The sequence below is a fragment of the Haemorhous mexicanus genome, chromosome 7 (assembly GCF_027477595.1).
Source record: "Haemorhous mexicanus isolate bHaeMex1 chromosome 7, bHaeMex1.pri, whole genome shotgun sequence".
Lineage (NCBI taxonomy): Eukaryota > Metazoa > Chordata > Aves > Passeriformes > Fringillidae > Haemorhous > Haemorhous mexicanus.
The window spans coordinates 30,847,294-30,868,123 of NC_082347.1; the positions used below are offsets into that span (position 1 = coordinate 30,847,294).

At 38.7% G+C, this 20,830-nt stretch overlaps 1 protein-coding gene across 2 annotated transcripts in view; it reads right to left on the minus strand.

Moving 5' to 3' along the window:
- STN1 (STN1 subunit of CST complex) overlaps nt 1-20,830 on the minus strand; it is a 41,947-nt gene that overhangs the window by 17,425 nt on the left and 3,692 nt on the right. The window contains exons 2-5 of one of the 2 annotated variants that reach the window (XM_059851923.1): nt 11,122-11,255; nt 6,486-6,581; nt 2,369-2,440; nt 376-537 (exon numbers count right to left, since the gene is read on the minus strand). In XM_059851923.1, coding sequence (XP_059707906.1) covers nt 376-537; nt 2,369-2,440; nt 6,486-6,581; nt 11,122-11,248 — 457 coding nt within the window. In that variant the 5' untranslated portion in view covers nt 11,249-11,255. The remainder of the gene's footprint in view (nt 1-375; nt 538-2,368; nt 2,441-6,485; nt 6,582-11,121; nt 11,256-20,830) is intronic. The other variant, XM_059851924.1, reaches the window with a different exon arrangement.

A 20,830-nucleotide genomic window follows, 5' to 3' on the forward strand; every position in this document is an offset into this window, starting at 1 on the left:
GGACTCAGAAGGTCAGCAGCTCCCTTCCCACAGGCTTTGGCTGCTCTACTTCAACACAGAGAAATCTGAAGAGCAAATCACTCTTGCAGACACCCAGCCACAGGGTCTGTGTGGTATTCTTGTATGCATGCTAATCAGCTTTTACAGTTTTTCCAGGAATGCCTCGTTTACAGGCAGTCTAATCTCACACATTACACAGTGTGTCTTCTAACCTTATGCTGCTACAATTGAAATAAAGACATACAGATGAGAATCCTTAGAAACATGAGATGCCAGAAAAAAATGTGAAAAATATTCAATTAATTGCATACAGCTCAGATATTTTCACAGATTCAGACATCCTAGTTACATATATCACAGATTCGTAACACTCACAAAAACATGAAGCCTGAATTTCTCTTTCTTGCCTATAGGTTCGGATGTGACCTCTGACCCTGACAACATCTCCAATCTCCAGCTTGGTTTTCTGGCTTACTGTTTCTTGAAGTTTCTTCAGCTGTTCAAACACACTGAGACTGCTGGGTGTGCTTGGATGACCTGCAAGAAGTGAGGGAAAGGGAGTCAGGCACTAAAGCCAATGCATTAATTGTCCTTTTGCATTCATCCACCTAAGCACCACAGGAGTCATATCACTAAAAAAGGGTAAGGTGCCAGGCACCATGTGTCCTGGGTAGGAAAACATCTGAGTGACAAAATTAGTTTACTGCGTTATACTTATTAAAATTGTTCATCTGGGGGAAACATAAGAGGGAGAAGATACTGATTTACAACTGAAAATGTCACAGATGGGTTGCAAAATTGAAATAAAATTTTGAAATTGTTTTGGCATTTTTTGATTTTATCATGCTAAGATGGATGAGAGGGGAAAAGAAAGGTTAGCTGAACTTTTTATACAAAAGAATGAGTCATCTGAGGTGGGGCCAAAGCATTCATGTGATGCAATTTGATGCCTACACTGGGGTGAATGCAACTGAGGTGAATGCAACTTGACAGAACATCACATTTACATAACACAGCTTTGTAGGACAGTAAATCCTTCATAACTTAAAACCTGATTAATACTCCAAGTACCCCGATCACAATTACAAAAGGCTGGAAGAAAGTTTCTTGTGCCCCCTAAGAGCTTTCTTTAGCAGGTACAAATGAATTAATTGCAATTCTTAGCATAGTGTCCATCCAAGCACTACTAATGTATGTGTAAAATAAGAAAACAAGGCTGAAAAGCACTCTTGGTCCTCATTCTATTTCAAGCAGTATATCATGCTATTCCTTTTAATGCATCTAAGTTCCTCATTTAACTTCCTCAAAAAAACTGATTTGATTGCGTGTCTTTCTCTCTTTTTTTTTTTTTTTTGTTTTTTTGGTGGGGTTTTTTTTTGGGGTTCTGTTTTTGTGGTTTTTTTTTTTTTTTTTTTTTTTTTTTTTTTTTTTTTTTTGAGAGCTGTGCCAGATCATCACCTCTCCAAAGTGAGAGCTGTCTTCTACATTCCAGTTGGGACCATTTGTACCACCTGTCATAGGATTGTTAAATATAAGCATGAATTATCTGTCTGTATAAATGGGCTCGTTCCACAGCCATCAGAGTTTTTAACTTTTACATCAAGCTTTCCTTTCTCCATTCTATTAATATGCATTCCTAACACTGCAGATGACACCAGTAAGATTTATTTCAGTAAGATTTGATCAGCTCCATATTAGGGTTGTCAATCCACTACATGGGCTTCCAAGAAGAGCCAAAGTAGAAATAATTCTGTACTTTGATCTACAAGAAACAGTGGGAGAAAAAGCAAAGAGACAGCCAGACACTAGTGCGCTGTTCTGTTAGTTGAGTGCAATAATACATTAATTTCAAATGCACAATTACTGCACATCTAGGACTTGCCCAAATTGTTAAAGACTGCTGGCATTCTCCCACTGTGTTTGAAGCTACTTTCAAGTTCACTGCTGACAGTGTCTGTAGGAGCAAGAGTATATGAATGCAAACAAAGCAAGGATAAATCCTTACACCATAATCACAAGGGCAGGTCAATGGACTGACTTTGGAAACAGAAGTTGTGGCACATTTCCAGCCTAGTTCCTTACTAGATGAAGTCACAGAAAGAACCCGAACAGGCAAATTCTCTGAACAATGTCACAGCATAGAACTGGACTATCATATTACTCAAATAAGGAAAAGGCAGGGACAGGACATAATGTAATGGTTTTATTGGCATCACCCTTGAACAAAACACAAAAACTAATAGAAAATTCCCAAAATGGCCCAGGCAGTATTTGCTCTTCTGCAAGTTTGATCACTTACTAAATTATTTAAGACAGACATAAGTAAAAACAAACAGTCAAAAGAGGACTTATTTATTTGATAAATTACCTGATAAAGGTGTTTCTGCTACCATGGGATTTTTCCAGCAGACACAATTTATAACTCCAGTACTATCATCCACTGCAAAAAAAAAAATTGCAAGCATTACAGACTAGGAAAGCAGGCAGTCATGTGCCCAGAAGTGAAGATACATAAACATGTAGGGAGATAACTTCCAAGGACATCTCATTCCAACTGGTTTGAAGGTAAAATAGGTGTCCAAACTCAACTTGCATATCTGAAATAGTTTCCACAGTTGTTTCAGCCATGAAAGTAGCTCAGCACCAGATGTTCTTATGGGCATAGTAAGCAAAGTAACAGGTATATTCTCAAAGAAAGATCATATACTAATTTAAATTATGAGGCTTCAGTACATATATTGGATATTAAGGAATTTCTGTCTTGTTGACAAGGTCAGGAGACAAATCAGTTTTGAAGGCTGAAGTCAGACAAATTGAAAAAGGAAACCAGGCACAAACTACAGAAGCATTACTGTTACAGTGATGGAACAACACTTCAACATTTGGGGATACAACCATGTGAATAAACCAGGAGTGCAGCTACCTACAGCTGCACTGGTTTCCATGCCAATATCATGCTCAAAGTCTGTTGGTCTTTCCAATATAAGATGATGTCCAGGGAGCAGAAAGGCAGCTCCTCTAGGCAGGAAGGACAGAAGACATGCATGCTTGTGGTTCTGCTCTAAGCCAGGAATTCCCAATTTAGAGTGTAGGTGCTGGTGGTATGCATGCCACTTCCTCTGCTGAAAAGGCTCAACAGCTTCTCCTGAGCACGGAGCTGTTCTTCCTGTTCTGCCAGTGACCAGTGAAAATCAGTTTCCTGCTCCAGGCACTGCATTGTCAATGACAGTAGGAAAAGACAAAACTCAAAGGAAACTAAAATCTGTCTGAAGGATCAATTTTCTATCAATCAAGGGACTGTATATAGATGGCCTGTGCAACAAACACTAATATAGAAAGACACTAAATGTCTGTCAAGGATCATCCAGCCAATGCACCTTGCTTCTTGAATGAAAAATCTCCAAGACTGAGATTCCACTCCTCACAAATGGAAACCTGCAATTTTCTTCTGCTCCTTAAAGCAGGTCCATGACTAAAAAAGTAACAGCAATGTTTACTATGATGGTGCTGATTGATACCTGCAGTCATTTCCTCTGGGAACCATAGCATCAAAGAAAAATACCTTTGCATTGTCTCACATGTTTTAAAACATTCTCCCTCTTTGGGGGTCTAATTTCAAATTATTGTTTTGCCTTCCTGTTTCCAACCAGTTTAGCTGCACATTCCTATTACCAAACTTACAGCACTTGTAAGATGCAGGCAATTCCAAATTCCATCACAAAAGTATGCTCCTCTCTGCTCTCTCTGTTCTGAGCTGCTGTGTCTGCAACTATTTCAGCAGCTTTAATTTTGTACCAGAGCACAGATAACAATCTGCTGGTAGGATTTCCTCTCCTTGGTACAGACAGACAGCAACTATTTTAGTAGGAGGCAAAGCCCTCATAAGCCATGCCCAAGCCATGTGTGCAAGCCAGCAATGGCAACGAGAAGCAGAGCAGATAATGTTTCACTCTTGCATCCCCACAGTTTCTAGACGTTCCAGCTTGCACCAACCAAGACAGACAGGCTTCCTAAGAAGGGCTTGGAAACAAACCAAGCAAGACTGAAGGGTTAGGAGGCCAGACTCCTTCTCCTCAATGTAACAGCTGAAAACAGAGTTCTGGAGAGACTGACCTGTACTTGACCACAGAAGGAAGCTGGTAGCAGAGTAAGGCTCTGAAACAAAGTTTTGCAATCTCATAGATGAAAGCTTTGAGCAAAAAGACAAGTAACTTCTGAAGTACAGACAAATGACAACTTGCAATTGTATTCTAATTAGACAAGAGAATGTTAATCTATTTTAAATGCACAAGGGGTCTACAAACTCTTGAAAACTTCCTGTGTTCCCTGTGCCACCCTTCCTCATCTCTTTGGGTTTAAACTTTTGTTTATTTGGGTTTTTTTGTGGGTTTACTTTTTGTTTGCTGGGGATTTTTTCCCTGCTTTTTGTTTGTTTGGCTTTGGTTTCTTTGATTCTTGCTTAACTATTTGAGGGGTAGCTTAAAGCTACCTGCTAAATGAGATAATTTTTATTTCTTTATGACAAAAAGGGTATGGCTCTTGTCAGGCTTGCATGGACCTACTGAGATGCTGGTGATTTTTTTTTTTTTAAGTCAACTGCCTTTTAGCTTTTAAAATTAGTTTTAGAGTACAAAGAAAATCACATGTGATGTTTGGTTTTGTTAAAAAGGAAAGGGGACAAAAGAGGTCAGAAAGGTGTACTAGGTAAAAATGAGCTTGATCAAAGCTATGTTTTAATTAGATATAATTCTCCTAACTTATCATAATAATAGCAAGAAACAATCAAATCAGTGTCAAAATCAGATATTACATAGCATGTAGTTTTTATTTTTTAAGCCAGGAAAGAGTAAACTAATTCTTTTTTACAATTGTGATTTTGTCATCAGTTCTGGCTCTAGAGTTTTCAGCAGAGGACCTAATATTCTTTAAAGTGAGTGATGTGTATTCTGAAACAGACAAATAGGAATTGAGGGGGGAGGATCAAGGCAGGGACACAAAGACATTTCAGTTCCCTATCAGAGGGAAAGTACAAAGGGGGAATTGCTTTGTAAGTCACTTTTAAGCAGATGGAAAGTGAGCAAGTCCTGAGCAGTGTGTGGCACTCCAACTGATGCAACCCCTGTGACTCACCAGAGTCTGTTGAACTGAGAGATGCAAGAAGTTACAAGCAGGAAACTGTCTAAGAAGTTACAGTTTTGTGCTGGCAGAGTCGGCTTGCCTGAAAGGGAGGGTAGGCTGGGGAGGGGCACCCTGGCAGGTAGCCTGAAAACTCAAAGCAGGAACTGCTGGAACAAACAGTGGAGTTGGATGCGAAAGGACAGCAGGAAGCCAGGCTTACTGTGAGCTGCACTTGAAGGTCGGCTGATCTAAGGCCTCAATTCCACTACTCTGCAATTTCTTCTTATTTCAATTCCTCTACTTTCTGCCCTAGTCAAACATTTTCCACAGGTGTAGTTGTTAAACTGATGCTGAGAGCAGCATGGAAAACCCTTACCCATAGAATTGGTTTTGTCTTGGTCATTTTGATTCTGTCTTCCTCTATTCTCATGAAGAGATAAATGCATTTGCAGTCAATGCCACCCTGCAGCAGTCTGATGCTGGGGTACCTGGGAGCTGGTTAATTTATCAGCTGTATCTTCACAGTACTCCCAAGGGTCAGGGAACTGCAATCTTACAAGTAGAGGAGCTTGGAAGGACAGGCACTCTGTGACTCTCCTCCACCAGGCGAAAACCCATGGCAGAGGAAGACACTGGCCAAAAGGGTTTCAATAGGATCTCTGCATTTGGCTCCCCCTTCCTACTGTGAGGTGACCTCCCCCCACCTTTTAAAACTTGCCACATCACCACTGCTCCACTCTGCTTTTTCTCCAGATGTAAAAGACAGCTGAACAAAATGACAATCAGATGTTTCCATGTTAATAAAACTGAATACTGGGAAAAGCAGTACAGAGAAGACAACTCCCAGCTGGTGTTGGCAAGAACTGGCGCTATGATGCTTGAGTTCATTTGTTGAAACTCTTGTGCATCTAAACATAAACAAGCTCTTGACTGCTATTAGAAGTTGGCTCCAAGATATGACAAGACATACAAAAAGTCAGAAGGGATTTCTAAGGTTCAAATATGGAAGGAATGATTTCACATTTGTGGGCACTGTTAAATATGTTTGCATCTGACCAAAGGTACTGCAAATAGGAGAGGAAGGTCGCAGAGTCCAGTGACAAAGCAACACCCAAAGTTAAGATCTGCTACATGACCCCACATGAATCAATCACTGTGTTAACTATTTAATTCTATATTTTTGAAGTGGCGATAAACCGTAGCTGCCCTACGTTTGCCAGGTAATCTCAGCTGTAGATATACATTATATTAGGATAAGAGCACATTTGTTTCAAGAATACACAATGACCACATAGGGAGACCTTTCAGTTCTAACAGTAACTAAGAGAAAAGGCTGATAGGTGCAAGAAGGGAGACATTTTCCTTACCTCCATAATTATAAAAGGCATCTCGCTCCTTCTTTTGAACCACTATCCCAACAACATCCACCTGTCTTATTGGATGTCCATTATAAAAGAATATACCTAGACACAAAACATGCTTGATTAATGTAACTATTTCTTTCAACACCCTACCCTACATAGTCACATTTGTCAATTAAAAAACATACTTTCTTACATATTTAATAAATCATAAATTATACAGCACCTACACAGCAAAAATCCCCTGTATCACTGAAGACTAGGGACACTAAAAGGAGAAAGTACCAGCTGTATTTAGGATACAAAAGCTTGCTTTTGTAGAGTGTCAAAATCTTATTAACCTCTTGTTTTCCTGCACATTTGGATCTGAAAAACAGATTGTTTGCTGCAAGCATTAGGGGTTTTTTCTTTGTTTGTTTTGTTGTTTCATTTGGGTTTTTGTTTTGCTTTGCTTTGTTGTTTGGTTTGGTTTTTTTTTTTTTTTATATCTTCATAAGGCTTCAGAATAAATAATAGAACACAAAGGAAGCAGTTTGAGCTTCTCACAATGCAGCTGTTCCTGATTAAGGCAGAGCCTCCGAAAGGAAAACGAACATAATTCTGTCTTTCATTTCTAGAAGAACAGGAGCTGTGGGGGCAGGGGGAGAGCAACAGCCCTCTCAGACTGCAGAGCACACTCCTGAAGTCATTGTGGACTGCATTCTGAACTCGAGTTTCTGAAAACACATGTTCTAAAAACATCCCTTCAAAGCTATTTTTGTGCATCCATAAAGATAACTTAAATAACACTTAGAAACGTGTCCAGGAAACAGTGAGAAATCACAGCCCAGTGGACTCTGAGAGCACTGAGGTTGCCTTGCTCTGTAATCCCTTTCAAGAGAGTGACAAATGTAGTTAACAAACACTAATGTAAACATCATACATTGAGGCTTCACAGTCCAACAGCAGGAGGAAAATAGGGCAATAAGCTCCAAATATACCCTGACCTGGCTAGTTTTCAGTGAATGTGTTTTCTTCAGTTTTCAAATACTGCTGCTTTACTGAAATAAGCCATCTGGGATGTTCAATAACTGTCTTCTGAAAAGTAGATAACTCGAGGGACTCAGAAGGGAACATTTGGCTCCATACACCGTGGCAAGTGTTATTCTTACAAAGGGAAACACAGCAGCAAGGGAGTCAGAAAAATGTTCTGTATAAAAAAAACCCTAAATCCAAAATCCAAAAATAACTTGTCCTACATAGCTAGCAGCCTTAAATGAGCCTGGAATTAACTTTCTTCATGCAAGACAGAGAAAAAACACAAAAGTTTCAGAAGAAATCAGAGGTGATCAGCCAAGCAGCTCATAAGCAGAAATTCTGCTCATAAAAATCCACTGCAGTGTTTTGAGGATGCATCTATGGCTACCATCTCAGATCTGGCTATACTAATCTGCAGTCACTGGTCAGGTCTGGCATAGAGAATGTTTAGCAGGTCTGTCCACTTGTCTCTCATTTCATTTACCAGGGCACAAATAAACACTGCTACAGAAACCCCCAGTGGAGATGCTCCCAGTGTATGTAGTCATTCACTGAATCTTACAACATCTCTGTAAAGGTCTGGGCTAGTTTCTGGTCTAGAGCAAGACTGGAGCAGAGACTCCAAGCTCCTGATTATGCAAACAAGCAACATGTTATTATGTTTGTTTCCCAGTTAGTAAGCTGAGTTTTGGCAGATGACAGAGACCAAATAAAACTGGTTCTCTCTGTCCCCATAAATTCACCTAGAATTCCACCCTTACTCTCAGAGAAATGACCAGAATTAATCTGAAGAATGAAATTATATTTAATCTATTAAAAGTTGCTGCACTTGATGACTTCAAGGTGTAAATTACTCCTCCTTCCAGTTTATTTGTTCAAATTAACTCCATATTGGTAGCAATAAATATATACTAAATATTTGAAGCTGTGGACACACACATTCAGTGAGGTTCCTAATATCCCAGTAATCACACAGAGCAAAATGCCATTACCACAACAGCCACAGCACTGCTACAGGGGGCTATAGATACACAGATCTCTAGGGCAAGTGCTGGTCATGTCTGTACCAGCATTACTGTGCTGTTTGCCATTCCTTTAATTATTATTACTTCCTTTTATGCTATTTGTAGCTTCCCTTCCTTGTTGATAAGCTGTCACAAAGCAGTGGTGCATGATAACTCTGAGAAAAGCTCATTTCCATGATGTGATTATGTGTTACAACTGAGTTTGACACCCACTCTCATTGCAAGGCTGCTAAGACAACACAATTGCTGTTTTTATCTGGGAGGTTTTCCAACCTTCTTGTCACCATTTATAGCAGCAGAGTAATTGGCCAGGTTTACTGCTTCCCTCTGTGTTGTTTTAAGGGATTAGTCACTGTGGCATCAAATCCTAATGCTTAAAAGTGGAAAGAAAAAACTCATTAGGTCATTCAGTCCATTTCCTCAGGGCCAATATAAGACCATTTTGTACAGTAAATTCCTGGCAATCTGTACAGTCAGAATATAAACAATCCCAGTGAAGGGCATCCCACCTTTTTCCTGGGAAGGCCATGATCTAACAGATGTCATTCTAGGGATGTTTTTCCTGACATTCAGACTGTGTTTCTTTCCATTCTTCCTAGTTACAACTTTTTGTTTTGCACTCATTCATTCTTAATTACCATTACTTAATGACTGATTTATAGCCAACCATATACTTAGCTTCAGCTGGTCTTTAAAAGCCCATTAAAGGCAGGAAGCATTGACAACAAACACCTACATTCTTCCTTCCTCAAAAGGTATTTATTTTAGTGTTTTTGTTGTGCTATCATTTGTTGCCAACAAATAAGACACACTGGAAAATGTCTGGTTTGGTGTATGTACAGCACAAGGAGAATGAACAAAATTCAGAATATTGGTTCTAGAAAATTTCATTTTATTTGAAGTTTGGTTTAGAAAATGATGCAGGATTGCAAGCAAGCAGAGTGCAGAGTGCCAGATGCACAGGAAGGGGAAGCTCAAACGTACCAACTGTAAAGGCTGATATCTTGACATGACAGATAGCACCTCCTTAGGATCATCTTAGAAAAAAAAAAAAAACAAAGGTAATAACAAAACTGAAAAAGTTCCTGAAGCAGAAGCCAAATCAGTTAAGTAAAAGAACAGGAAGAGAAGTAAGAAGGGAAATTCATGTATTTTGGAGGCAAAAAAAAGAGAAGGACTGTACTTTCTAGGACTGTTCCTACTATCATTAAATGTTGGGGTTTATAAGGTTAATTATTCTGAATATATTTTCACATGTGTATGTACTAATGTTCAAGTCCAAACTACAATCCAATTCTGCTGGCATTGAATGATGCTGTATTTTGTTTGGAAACAATTAAAATATCTGTAACTGATGAAGAACAGTTTTTACCAGATGCCTTTCCCACACCAGTACTACTAGAAGACATTTATAAAACAGTTTTAAAAGGCCTCTAAATAAAACTTGCTGTAGGACAAACATCAACAACACTCTGTAGCCTAATTATTGCAATGGATTTAAGACAAAATCTCTCACCATGTTAAATAACCAGGATAGATAGATAGACTGGTATTTGTGGTTTGTGAAGTCCTAATGTACATAAAAATGGCTGCAAGAAGAGAAAAAAACCCACCAGTCCTTCATTTCTCCAAAAATAGCATTGCTGCTATCCTTGCTGTTAAAGAAAACTGAAGAAGAATAACAAAACCTACAAAGCAAAGCATATTCAATGAGCCAAACAGGGGTACTTAGTACCCGTGGACAGAAAAAAATAAAAATAAAAACCACAAACAAAACATCAAACCCAAACCAAAGACATACACTGTGCTTAGGGCTTATTGTTTTTCCTCATTAATTCTAAGTTCTCTGGGTTCCTCCCTGATAATCTTGCACCATGTCAGGCTTCAGCTAGGAGTAATGAACCCTTCCACAGCAGAAGACACACTGCAGTCTATTTAAAGCCTGTGTGGTAAAAACAGCAATTCAAGGTCAGAGCTATGTTGCTTCAGCCAAAGTTCACGTGGGTAACGCTGCAGAGCAGCAGGACACACTGCAGAGCAGACACTTGTGGGGCAAGGTCCAGAATTTACAATAAGCTTGTTCCAATGTATGAAGAATGTTATATATGTATCACATCTAGAAATGAAGGAGACAAAACCTCAAAACTTGTATCTGTCTTATAATATATTAATATCCATAGGAAAAAGCAAAATCCCACATCCAGCAATGTCACCAACTGTCAAAATTTTGCAAAAAACCTAGAGACAGTGGAGAGATAACAATAGATAGGTCCAGAAAGAACAAGCATTTTTTAGAATTAACTTTATCAGAATATAACAAGCACCACCCCACAAAGGAAACACAACATTACCTTAGTGTAAAAGAGGTTCTGGAGAAAAAGGAAAACCATTTTAACAAATATATTTTATTTTTCACATACATTTCACATACACCCTGTTGTTCTTAGAACTGTTAAACGATACTAACATCACTTAGCTTAAGGGTATGGAAAACTACTTTACTGATATTTGTGAATTATTCTTCAATCCCTTCATAAAAAGTACAACATAAATCAATTATAATACTGTGTGCATCATAATCAGCACCTATAAATACATACCTGGCACCTGTATAGATTCTCTCATTTCTTTAATATCTTTAATATAGAGTCTTGCAAACGCAGAAAATACAGGATCAATACCCCAGTGCAGAGAAGGCATCTCTTGTTCATACTTCTCAGACTGCATCTGAAACCTGTGAACACAGAAGGACCTGAAATTGTTTTCTACAAAGGTGAAGAGCTGTTCACATTCATTATTTTCCATATAAATGAAAAAAACAGCTCATAAGTATACACACAATAACACAGCAGAGCTGAGGAAGAGACACTGCAGTTTATCTAATAAAATGTTATATTTATCTATCAATATTTCATGTGTTGCCACATGAAATATTCAAAGTATCAATACTCATGGCTTGTTTGAAGTACTGAGAATCCAGCAACAGCATTTCCCCTGGTAACTTTAAATGAAATAGAATTTCAGAGACTTTTTCTCTCCAAATCCATAAACAGAGAACTAAAGTCAACATTTGTTTAAAAGAGCAGGACTGTGGGATCCTAAGTGGTTACTTTCTCTACAAATGATTATTATTTCCCCATCATTCTCCTTCCCTCCCCTAACATACTCATTGTTTGTCCTGTGCTTTATCGTGGAGTTGAGAGGGGATGACTTTATTCAAAACAAAAACAGCCATCCCTTCTTTGTTTTGTGCATGTAGTCTCCACGAACTTTGAAATTGTTACTTTTCCCTTTTACCCTTTCAGATTTCACAGTTTAATGCCTGCCAACTTATGCCATTACAGATCCAATTCTCTGCTTATCACAGTCTTGATGTCAAAAACCCCAGCACTTGATTCAGGAAGATCCTCATAAGGATTTGGAAGCTGAAAAAACATTCTATCAGCTTTTCCTGTATGGACAGATACATTATTCCTGTAAGGCTTTCCAGGTCACCTTCCTTTTACTAGTAAAAGTTTAAAAAAAAAAAAAAAAGTCAATGTTATTTACCCTTCCTTGGACTGGTCGCTTCTTAGGTGAGATATTGAAAATATTTGATTTAGTCAGTTCCAGTAGTAACTTCACTATTGAGTAACAAACTGAAATAATTTTGATTACACCTGGATTCATGTCTTGCTCCCCACTACAGACAGCTCTTCCCAGTCTTTCCTTTTTGCACCTGCAAGACCTACTCAAAAAGTCACACCATTCCTTTCTCACTCAAGTCTCCCCACGAAGCACCCTTTTTCTACTGCTGAATTGAGACACTGCTCAATAGAAATTTAGAAATTAAGCTGTTAAGTGTATGATTTTAACACAAGCTGCTATTTCTCCATATGGCAGTTCTTTGGATACTTGCTACAGTCGATGTCAAATTTAGACCATAAAGTTTCTCAAAGGAACAAATGGTTTGAACCTGTATTTTACTTGGCATGCTTTTCTTAACAAAATTAATTTCCCCATCTCTTTTTGCTTGCAGTCTCTAATACAAAGTTACATTCCTTTCTGCCTCATGCCCCCCCAATTTACTCTGCATGGTTACAAAGCCTGTCACAGCTCAGCACCTGTTTTTCCTTCTAGACAGACAGCAGACTGAGATAACCAGCCAAAAAGAGACAATCAGGCAACAAGTCTGTCTAACCTGCTGTATTTTGGGTAAACAGACACTCTTGGGGGCAAAAAGCAGAAGTCACCCCTGAACATGTGTGTACCTGAGGGGAAATCAATGACGCAGCTCCACTGAAGATTAAAAAGATCTGTATTTTGGCATTTTATAGCCACTTGTCAAGCCTGAAATGCCCAAATTTTAGTAGATCAAGTCCAAACACACTTTAAGCCTAAATGAAGAGCATCTCCCCAAAATTTTTTACTGCTTTCCTGTTCTGAAGGGAGAAGATTTCTGCAGCAAAAGCTCTTTCTATCTCAGAAACTACTGGGAGTTGAATCTCAAATTCTGGAGCTTTCTTCTCACTCCCAGGCCTTGTTACAGCTCCTTACTGGAGATATTTACACCCATCATATGTCTTTATGTAGAGACCATTCTGTTTGGTTCAAGCCTGCTACAGACACACAATGCTTTATCTTACAGATGTGGCAAAGATTCCTTGACAAAAACTAAATCATGCCCCCAGCACTACGAAGGCATCACAGGATTCCCTGGAGTCCAGAGGACAAATTTGCTGAAGTCCTGAGGTACAGACATTCCATCCACACCAGGCTGGGACAGTGAAACCGTACCCCAGCCACCCACTCATTGTCAGCAATGTCTGACAGGCACACCAGGGCATTCTGCACAGCAGCCAAAGTCTTCCCTGGCCTCTTCACAGTCCCAAGAGCCCTCCCAACCCCTGACACCACCCAAAGCCAAGCCTATTTTCTTCCTTCCCTCCCAAGTGGTCAGCTTGGTAGCTACACTTGAACAGTGGCCTATTTGAAGCCAAAGCTTGTGGTCAGTTGGAAAGAAAAGATATTTAGTGCCTCCTGGATGTACAGCTTGCCTCCAACACTGCTAGTACCAGTGCATTCTTCTCAGCAGTTGTCTGTTTCCTCCCAAAGAAAAGCAAGATGTAAACGATTTCCAAAGTATCTCTGTGAGCTTCCAAGCTTGTTTCAGGTAGACCGAGAGTATTAAAAACCATAATTCCTGACCATAAGGATGACAAAACTCTTCCAATCATTTATCTTTTGATATATAATGGCATCTTCCCGTAACTTTTTCCTAAATTGGCACAGGAAGCCTCTCCATCCCAGGGTTAATTAATGAGTCATCCTGGCAAAAGTGGAACTTTCCATTATGCTACAAGTGTTTTCAGCTCTTAACTGGTACCATTGGTGATATGCTATCAGCAAAGAAGATAAGAGCTGCCCTGTACAATGAAGAGCCAAGGGGCAAATAGGGGCATTGTGGAGATGCACCACGTTATAATCAATGAAGACCCAGACAGCAAACAATAGACAATTCTGAGCAGATACTATCTAATTAATGTTTAAGGATTAAACTGGCTTTTGCTGGGAGATGGTGATCAGGCTTAGCAACATAAACAACACAGAGTCCTAGCAAAAGGTCATTCCTTTCTGCATTTTGTTTTAAGTGCAGTGTAATGACTTCAGGGTTGCTGTAGTGCAAGGAATTCAATCATGTTACAGGAGAAAAAAAGGCAACAGAAGCATCTAGTCCACAAGTTAATTAGACAGAAGATATCATTACTCTATTTTTAACTCCAGAAAAAGGTTATGAAGGCATAATCAAAACCAAAAGAAGAATTAAGTTCTTCTTGGGAAAACAACTCTGTTTGAAGGGCAGAAATCTAAAGTTTACATATTAGTTATCTAGATACAAATAAACAAGAAGCCTCAAATTGAGATTATTCTAACATATTAAGATTGGGCTGTCTCTTTGACCCACTGCTATCAATGTTAGCTGTCCTGACTCTACTGAGAAGTCAACCAAGTCCATAATCCCCAGAGCTACCTTGTGAGCTTAGCAAGGTATTATCCTAGAAGGGAAAGCAAGGAAAATTGGCACCCTTTCCAACCACGCCAGCCACCAAACCCATTTTCTTTCTTCACTCCTAAGCAGTATAGTTTTGTCTCAAGAGCTTCCTATTTAACACCCTATTGATTTATTCCAGAGAATCAGCCCTGGCCAATTAATTTCTTGGCTCATATTCTTGTGCCCACCATGTCCCTTTTCCAAAAAAGGTAAACAGTCTTCTTCCAATCCCAGTGCAATTGAAACCTCAAAGAAGAGGATCTGTTTTCATGTTTCTTGTTGTCTTTTCTCCAAATTTGATTAACAACCAAAGCTCTTGGAGAAAATTGCCTTAGCTTGAAATTAATAATTTTGAGCCAAGAAAATGTGTCTTGCCAGTCTGCAACTGCTCTGCAAGTGCTGGCACACTGCTGCAAAAACTCTTTCTCAAGTTAGCTGTGAAACAGAAACAGAGAATTTATGCACTAATACAGGCAACTTAAACATTCTTCCAGGCTTTCACTCTTCTCCAAAGGCTGCCACTACCACTAGCACTGACAATTTACACTGGAAACAGCTCCTAAACTGGGTTGGAGTTGCCAACCCAGTGCATTAAAACAACTTAAAGTCATCACTGGTTTTCTTGAATAAATTAGGCCAGAAACTGTGGCTGTCAAAAACTGCACCATAGGTCAGCCATTCCTGCCACAGACAAAGCAACTTGTGGAAAGAGGAGCAGAGTCAACAGCTGGGTTTTGTAACACCCTCTGTCATCTGAATTGAAATCATCTGTGTCTGAGTCAACACCCTATGTGACAAATGACTATTATTCAATTCTTCATGATCAGAAGAAGCAATTCCAGCATGGTACAGTCAAACCCACCATTTTTCAGGAAATGTTTTTAATTACCTACAGCCACATACAACATTTTAAATTAAAACCAAGTAAACCCATTGTATTATTATACAAGTAAATCTTAGTGAACTGGGAAGTAAAGCTTTTGGTTACAGTTAATATTGAACAAAGAATCTAGACATGAAACTCAGCCATAGGTTTTTAAAAAATACATAGTTAAAAGAACGTATCCAATGCCAGTAACAAGATGAACACCATCACTGAGACCAAAACACATAACTGAAAGGCAAAAAAAAAGGCTCCTGGAAAACAGCTGTTTGAAAACTATCAAACAGTAAGGTAAGGTCAGTTTGGATCCACCTTCTACCTCTATTACAAATCAAGATGGGGCAAGCATTTCCAGTCTTTCATAGTAAACCACCTACTTCTGTCATGTTAAATCCTGTCAGTTTTGATGCTATATGCTGCATGTCTTGTAGTTCTTACATATAAGCACAATTCCAATTTAAAGACATAGTTTCAAAACAAAATTAAGAAATCTAGAACTCCTCTGAACTTCCAGAAGTTTAGCACTTCCTGAAATGTTACTTGTACAAGGGTTTAACATTTGTCTAAGCTGTTCAGATAACAATTTACCAAAAGGAAGAATTACAGATTTTTTTTTCCTAAAGATACTCCTTGAAATTCTAAACATTGTATGTCTTTTACTTACATTATTTTTTATTACAATGCACTTCACTGGTAAGTGAAGAGCAAGACAAGAGGCCCATCACTGCAACCTTTAGCCACTGGGGAATCTAACAACCCAGAAAGGCACTGCCCACAATGCCCATAAGGCAGGCTATAGGTAGAGGCAAAAAAGCTCTTTTATCAATAAACTGTCATGGCTGTTGTGTTACAGTCTTCCAGTGGAGTTAATGTCTCCATGTCATAACTTCTAATGTGTTTCCCTCCCTCTGGTTTTACCTTTCCACAGCACTGCCTGGAAAACCTTCTGGACAAGTGCATGTGGCTGCAGGAGATCAAAGAAACTGGCTCCTCCAACATCCACAGTCTTGGAAGGAAGGGGGACAAAGCTCACAGTCCTAGATTGCCTCCTTTTGGCACTGAAACTTGCTTTATATGCAAGCTAAACCTTGAAACAAGGTTTTGGCACTCAATTTTCCAAAAGCCTGATTCTGAAAAAACTATCAGGGAAGTGTGTAACAAAATAAACAGTACAAGTAGCTCTTTCTGATCCTTGTCCCATGCATTAGATACAATTTCCCATGGATCCAGAAATCTGTGTGGGAGAACATGCACTGGAACAGATTGCCCAGAGAGGATGGGGAGTCTCCCTCACAGGAGATGTTCCAGAACTGTCTGGACAGAATCCTGGCTAATGTGGTCTAGGGAGCCCTGCTTGAGCAAGAGGTTGGACCCTTCCAACCTTATCCATTCTGTGATTCTGTAATTTACTGATGCAACACAAAGGAATTACCTAACAGATAAAAGAAAATAAAAAGTTAGATTTCCTACTCTGTTTTAGCAGTGTAACATAGATTTAGTGTCACTTCCTGAATGAACATTTTCAAATTTCATACATTTGCATAGAAGTGACAAGCATTGGTTAATAGCTTTCTGAGGCTACTGCGCCTGTGAACTCCACAGTTTGACTCAATTTCTAGAGGCAAGCATTCCTGTTCATTTCTCTCCCTCCCCTTTAAACAGGTTTATGTATCTGGTCTAAATTAGAACAGCTTCTGGAATAAGTCAGAATTTTATGAACATGCATAGCATCACAGAGCACTCCATTACAACCTGAGATTTCAAAACTAGTTTTTGCCCATCTTTAAAAACTTGTTCCAAATCCCACTGAAAGGCACTAAATAGACAGAACATTATTTAGATACTTTAAAGAAAATATCTCCTTGTGGCTGTAACTTCTTCCATGAATCACTGTCACAGTTAACATGATAAACTCATTACTATTTCCGACTCCTTGGTATGTAAAGAAACCAACAGCCTTTTATAAACTAATTTAAGTGTCTCCTTAATTGCATTTGAATTTGAATAGATGTCATTTCCTACCTCATGCTCTGAAAGGAAGTCACTCTTGTATGCTATACCCAGAAAAATATATTAGTGCTCAGTCAGAAGCCACAGGAATTATTTCTCATGTAAGTAATTTTATTTCCTGCTACAATTCAGTCCATGTAATGTAATGGGCTTTTTTGGCTTAATCCATGAATATCACAGTGTACTATAAAACATAATTTGAGGATTAGCTATTAAAGATCCCTTCTGTCAAAAAATAAACATTTCAGGGCACTTGAGACAAAAAGTGCATCACATCACAATACCCTGTTCTGTCACAAGCAAGTACTAGTGGCCAAAGTTTGCACAGACTATTGTTGAACACAGAGTAGCTGCTGTTTGCCTTAACAATTGCCACATTATTGCAGCTCTACTCATTGCTGCCGTACCAAGATGAGATCCTACAAGAAACCAAATTCTACTTTACAACAGTCAACTAATTTTTTTTCCTCATTTTCTAGGTAAAAAGAGAAGAACATTGCACACACAGAAATTAGTACAAACATGGTTGTAATACCAAAATAACATTATGCAATGAAAAACTTTGGGTTTTTTTTCAATAAAATAATTTAATATTTTAAAGTCTAGCTTTACATTAAAAAACAGTTGGTATCTCACATCCTACGTTGTTTCCCCTTTTTGCTAGTAGATATATCTGCAATATTATCCCACTGTAATGTCTCTTTTTGGGATATTACTAGGAAATCAATAGGCTTTAGTGTTATCTTTTTGTCAAATTTTCCTTTATTGTACATGTAGGAAATGTTCCCTATTTGGCAGGATGGTATACTTTTAATAGTAATTGTAGAAGGCATAATAAACTTTCTGGTTATGCTTACAATATAACCAGGATTGGGTCTGATAGCTGGCCAGCCAGCCATAATTAAAAAAAAAAAATAAATCATATTACAGAACAAGTTATTTGGTCCCAAGATTCCAGAGCTGATCAGAATCCCAAGAGAACACAAAGCCCATTCTGGAAAAAAAAAGCTCCTGGGAAACAGTGAAAGAAAATCAGGATTTATGGAAAGAAAAGCAGCAATACATGTGGGCTTTCTGTTCAGACATTTTTTTGTGCCAGCATTGACTGAGAGCAATACTGAGATGCAAAGCTATCTTTATCCCTTAATAAATTTCTAATCCTAGCTACTATGTGAACTAATGCAAATTTGAAAGCCACAAACAAAAAGAGCAAATCAGCTCGTGACTGCTACGCAAGAGGAAAAGGTTTAATTACCATTTGGAGGAAAGGCAACAAGGGTGCAGCATTTGCAAGACATGCTTTCATGTGATTTAACTAAAGCTTCTAATAGCTATCAGATGGAGGGGGCTCCACAAGTTTGAAATAATTTGCTTTGTGTTCATGTACAGCTTTGATCAAATAAATCTCATTTCAAATGAAATATAACCCCAAATTATTAAAATTGTTAGAAGGAATAAAGCACTATAGCTAAGAGTAGTAGTGTTTTAAAGGATATTATTATTTTAAAAAAGTGTCCTAGATGGACTTGGTCCTGCATGGTTCTGTGAAAGGTTGTTACAGTCGTCACAATATGGAGAGAACTTCTATTAGACTAAGTACTCTATGAAAAAAATGCAACTATCCAGCAGTGCAGCTCAGTAGTTTAATATTAACTGAAAATTCCTATAAAATGAGCTTTTTGAGTTAAATACAAACCAAAAAGTGTGCAGCCTTCTTGAAAAGCTTTATCATGAGGATCTGAAGTTCTTAATTGCATTAGTCAATTAATCAAAAAGAATCAGCTATGTCATTTTCAAGTTGTTGACACATTCCATTAAATCTGAGGTTTGTTTCTCACTCTCCTACAAAGACATATGACTATTTCTGAATCTCAGTCTTTAAGAGGGTTTTCTTGCACATCAACTGGAAGCAATAAGAAAAAAACCAATTTTTTGCTATAGCTCAATAAAGTCAACATGTTAGAACTTGAATGCTTTTGATATGCCATGTTTCCAAGAAACATTGTTGCATTATTTGTTGAAATATCTGATCCTTATTCAAACTTTGATATTTATATTATGGCTTTTTCCTCTGCCATTTAATTTCAGATAAAGTCTATTCAATAAAACATCACAGGTTTACTTGGAAACATTCAGGTAATTTGGCAATTTTTATATTTGCTCTGTCATCATTCCCAGAAGTGTTGCTGACATCAGGAGAAATACACTCCAAGAGTTCTGCTGGCAATGGAGTCTCCATAGGTAGGAAGAACTCCCATTATATGTTGCCAGGAAAACTCACCTCACACAGTCAAATACTGTGATAAAGATAAGTATCTTAAATGGGGAAGGTGAATTGCCCTGTGAAAATACATTTCCCCACTGACTGCTGAAAAAGTATGGCAAATTCAGATTAAACACACAGACTTTTCTGAAGCCAAAATTAGATCAATCCAATTCCTAAACATTTTAATATTCAATTTTTTTTACTGCAAACATCGAGCTATATCCTTATATGTTGAAGCTTCCAAATGCCACGTTTCTATGGCAATTCTTAGATGAACTGATCCTGCAGTAAGGCAGTAAAAAACCCCAAACCATCTAATAAATAGTAGTATACCCAGTTTATTGATAGGAGCCTGAGTATTGATTCTGGTTAAGATATGGGCAAGCTCTTTAGTGTCCAACTTCTGGTATTATAATTTTTTCCTGTTTATTTATTAATTTTTTCCTGTATTATTTATGACTGAACTATTCCTGTTACACATATCATAAATGCTCATAAACTACTGAGTACAAGACTAAGTCTCTTTTTGTTCTGCATAACAGAAAGAGAAGTCTCTAAGACACAGCTCTATCAATGGTACATTTATTAGAAAGCCTTTAGGAGAGCTGTATATGCAGCATCCACAGGACATCCAAGGGGTCAGGCCCAACCATCATGGCTTTTGGGAAGGCAGGTCCTGCTTGATCTCCTGACCTCCTTTTATGACCAGATGATCCACCCAATGGATGAGGGAAAAGCTGTGGATGCTGTCCCACTGAAGACTTCAGAAAAGTCTTCAATACTGTGTTCCACAGCATTCTCCTGGACAGGCTGGCAGCCCATGGGGGGCTCTCTTTGCTGGCCACAAAACTGCCTGGAGGGCTGGGCCCAGAGCGTGGTGGTGAGCGGTGCCACAAGGGCTGTGCCTAGGGACCAGAGCTGGGTATAGCCCTGTTTAGCATCTGTATCCATCATCTGGATGGGGCATCAGTGCACCCTCACTAAGTTCACAAACAACACTAGGCTGGGCAGGAGTGTTGACCTGCTGGAGGCCAGTGAGGCTCTGCAGAGGGATCTGGGCAGCTTGGATCAATGAGCTGAGGCCAGTGATGTGAGGCTCAAGGAGGGGAAGTGCCAGGT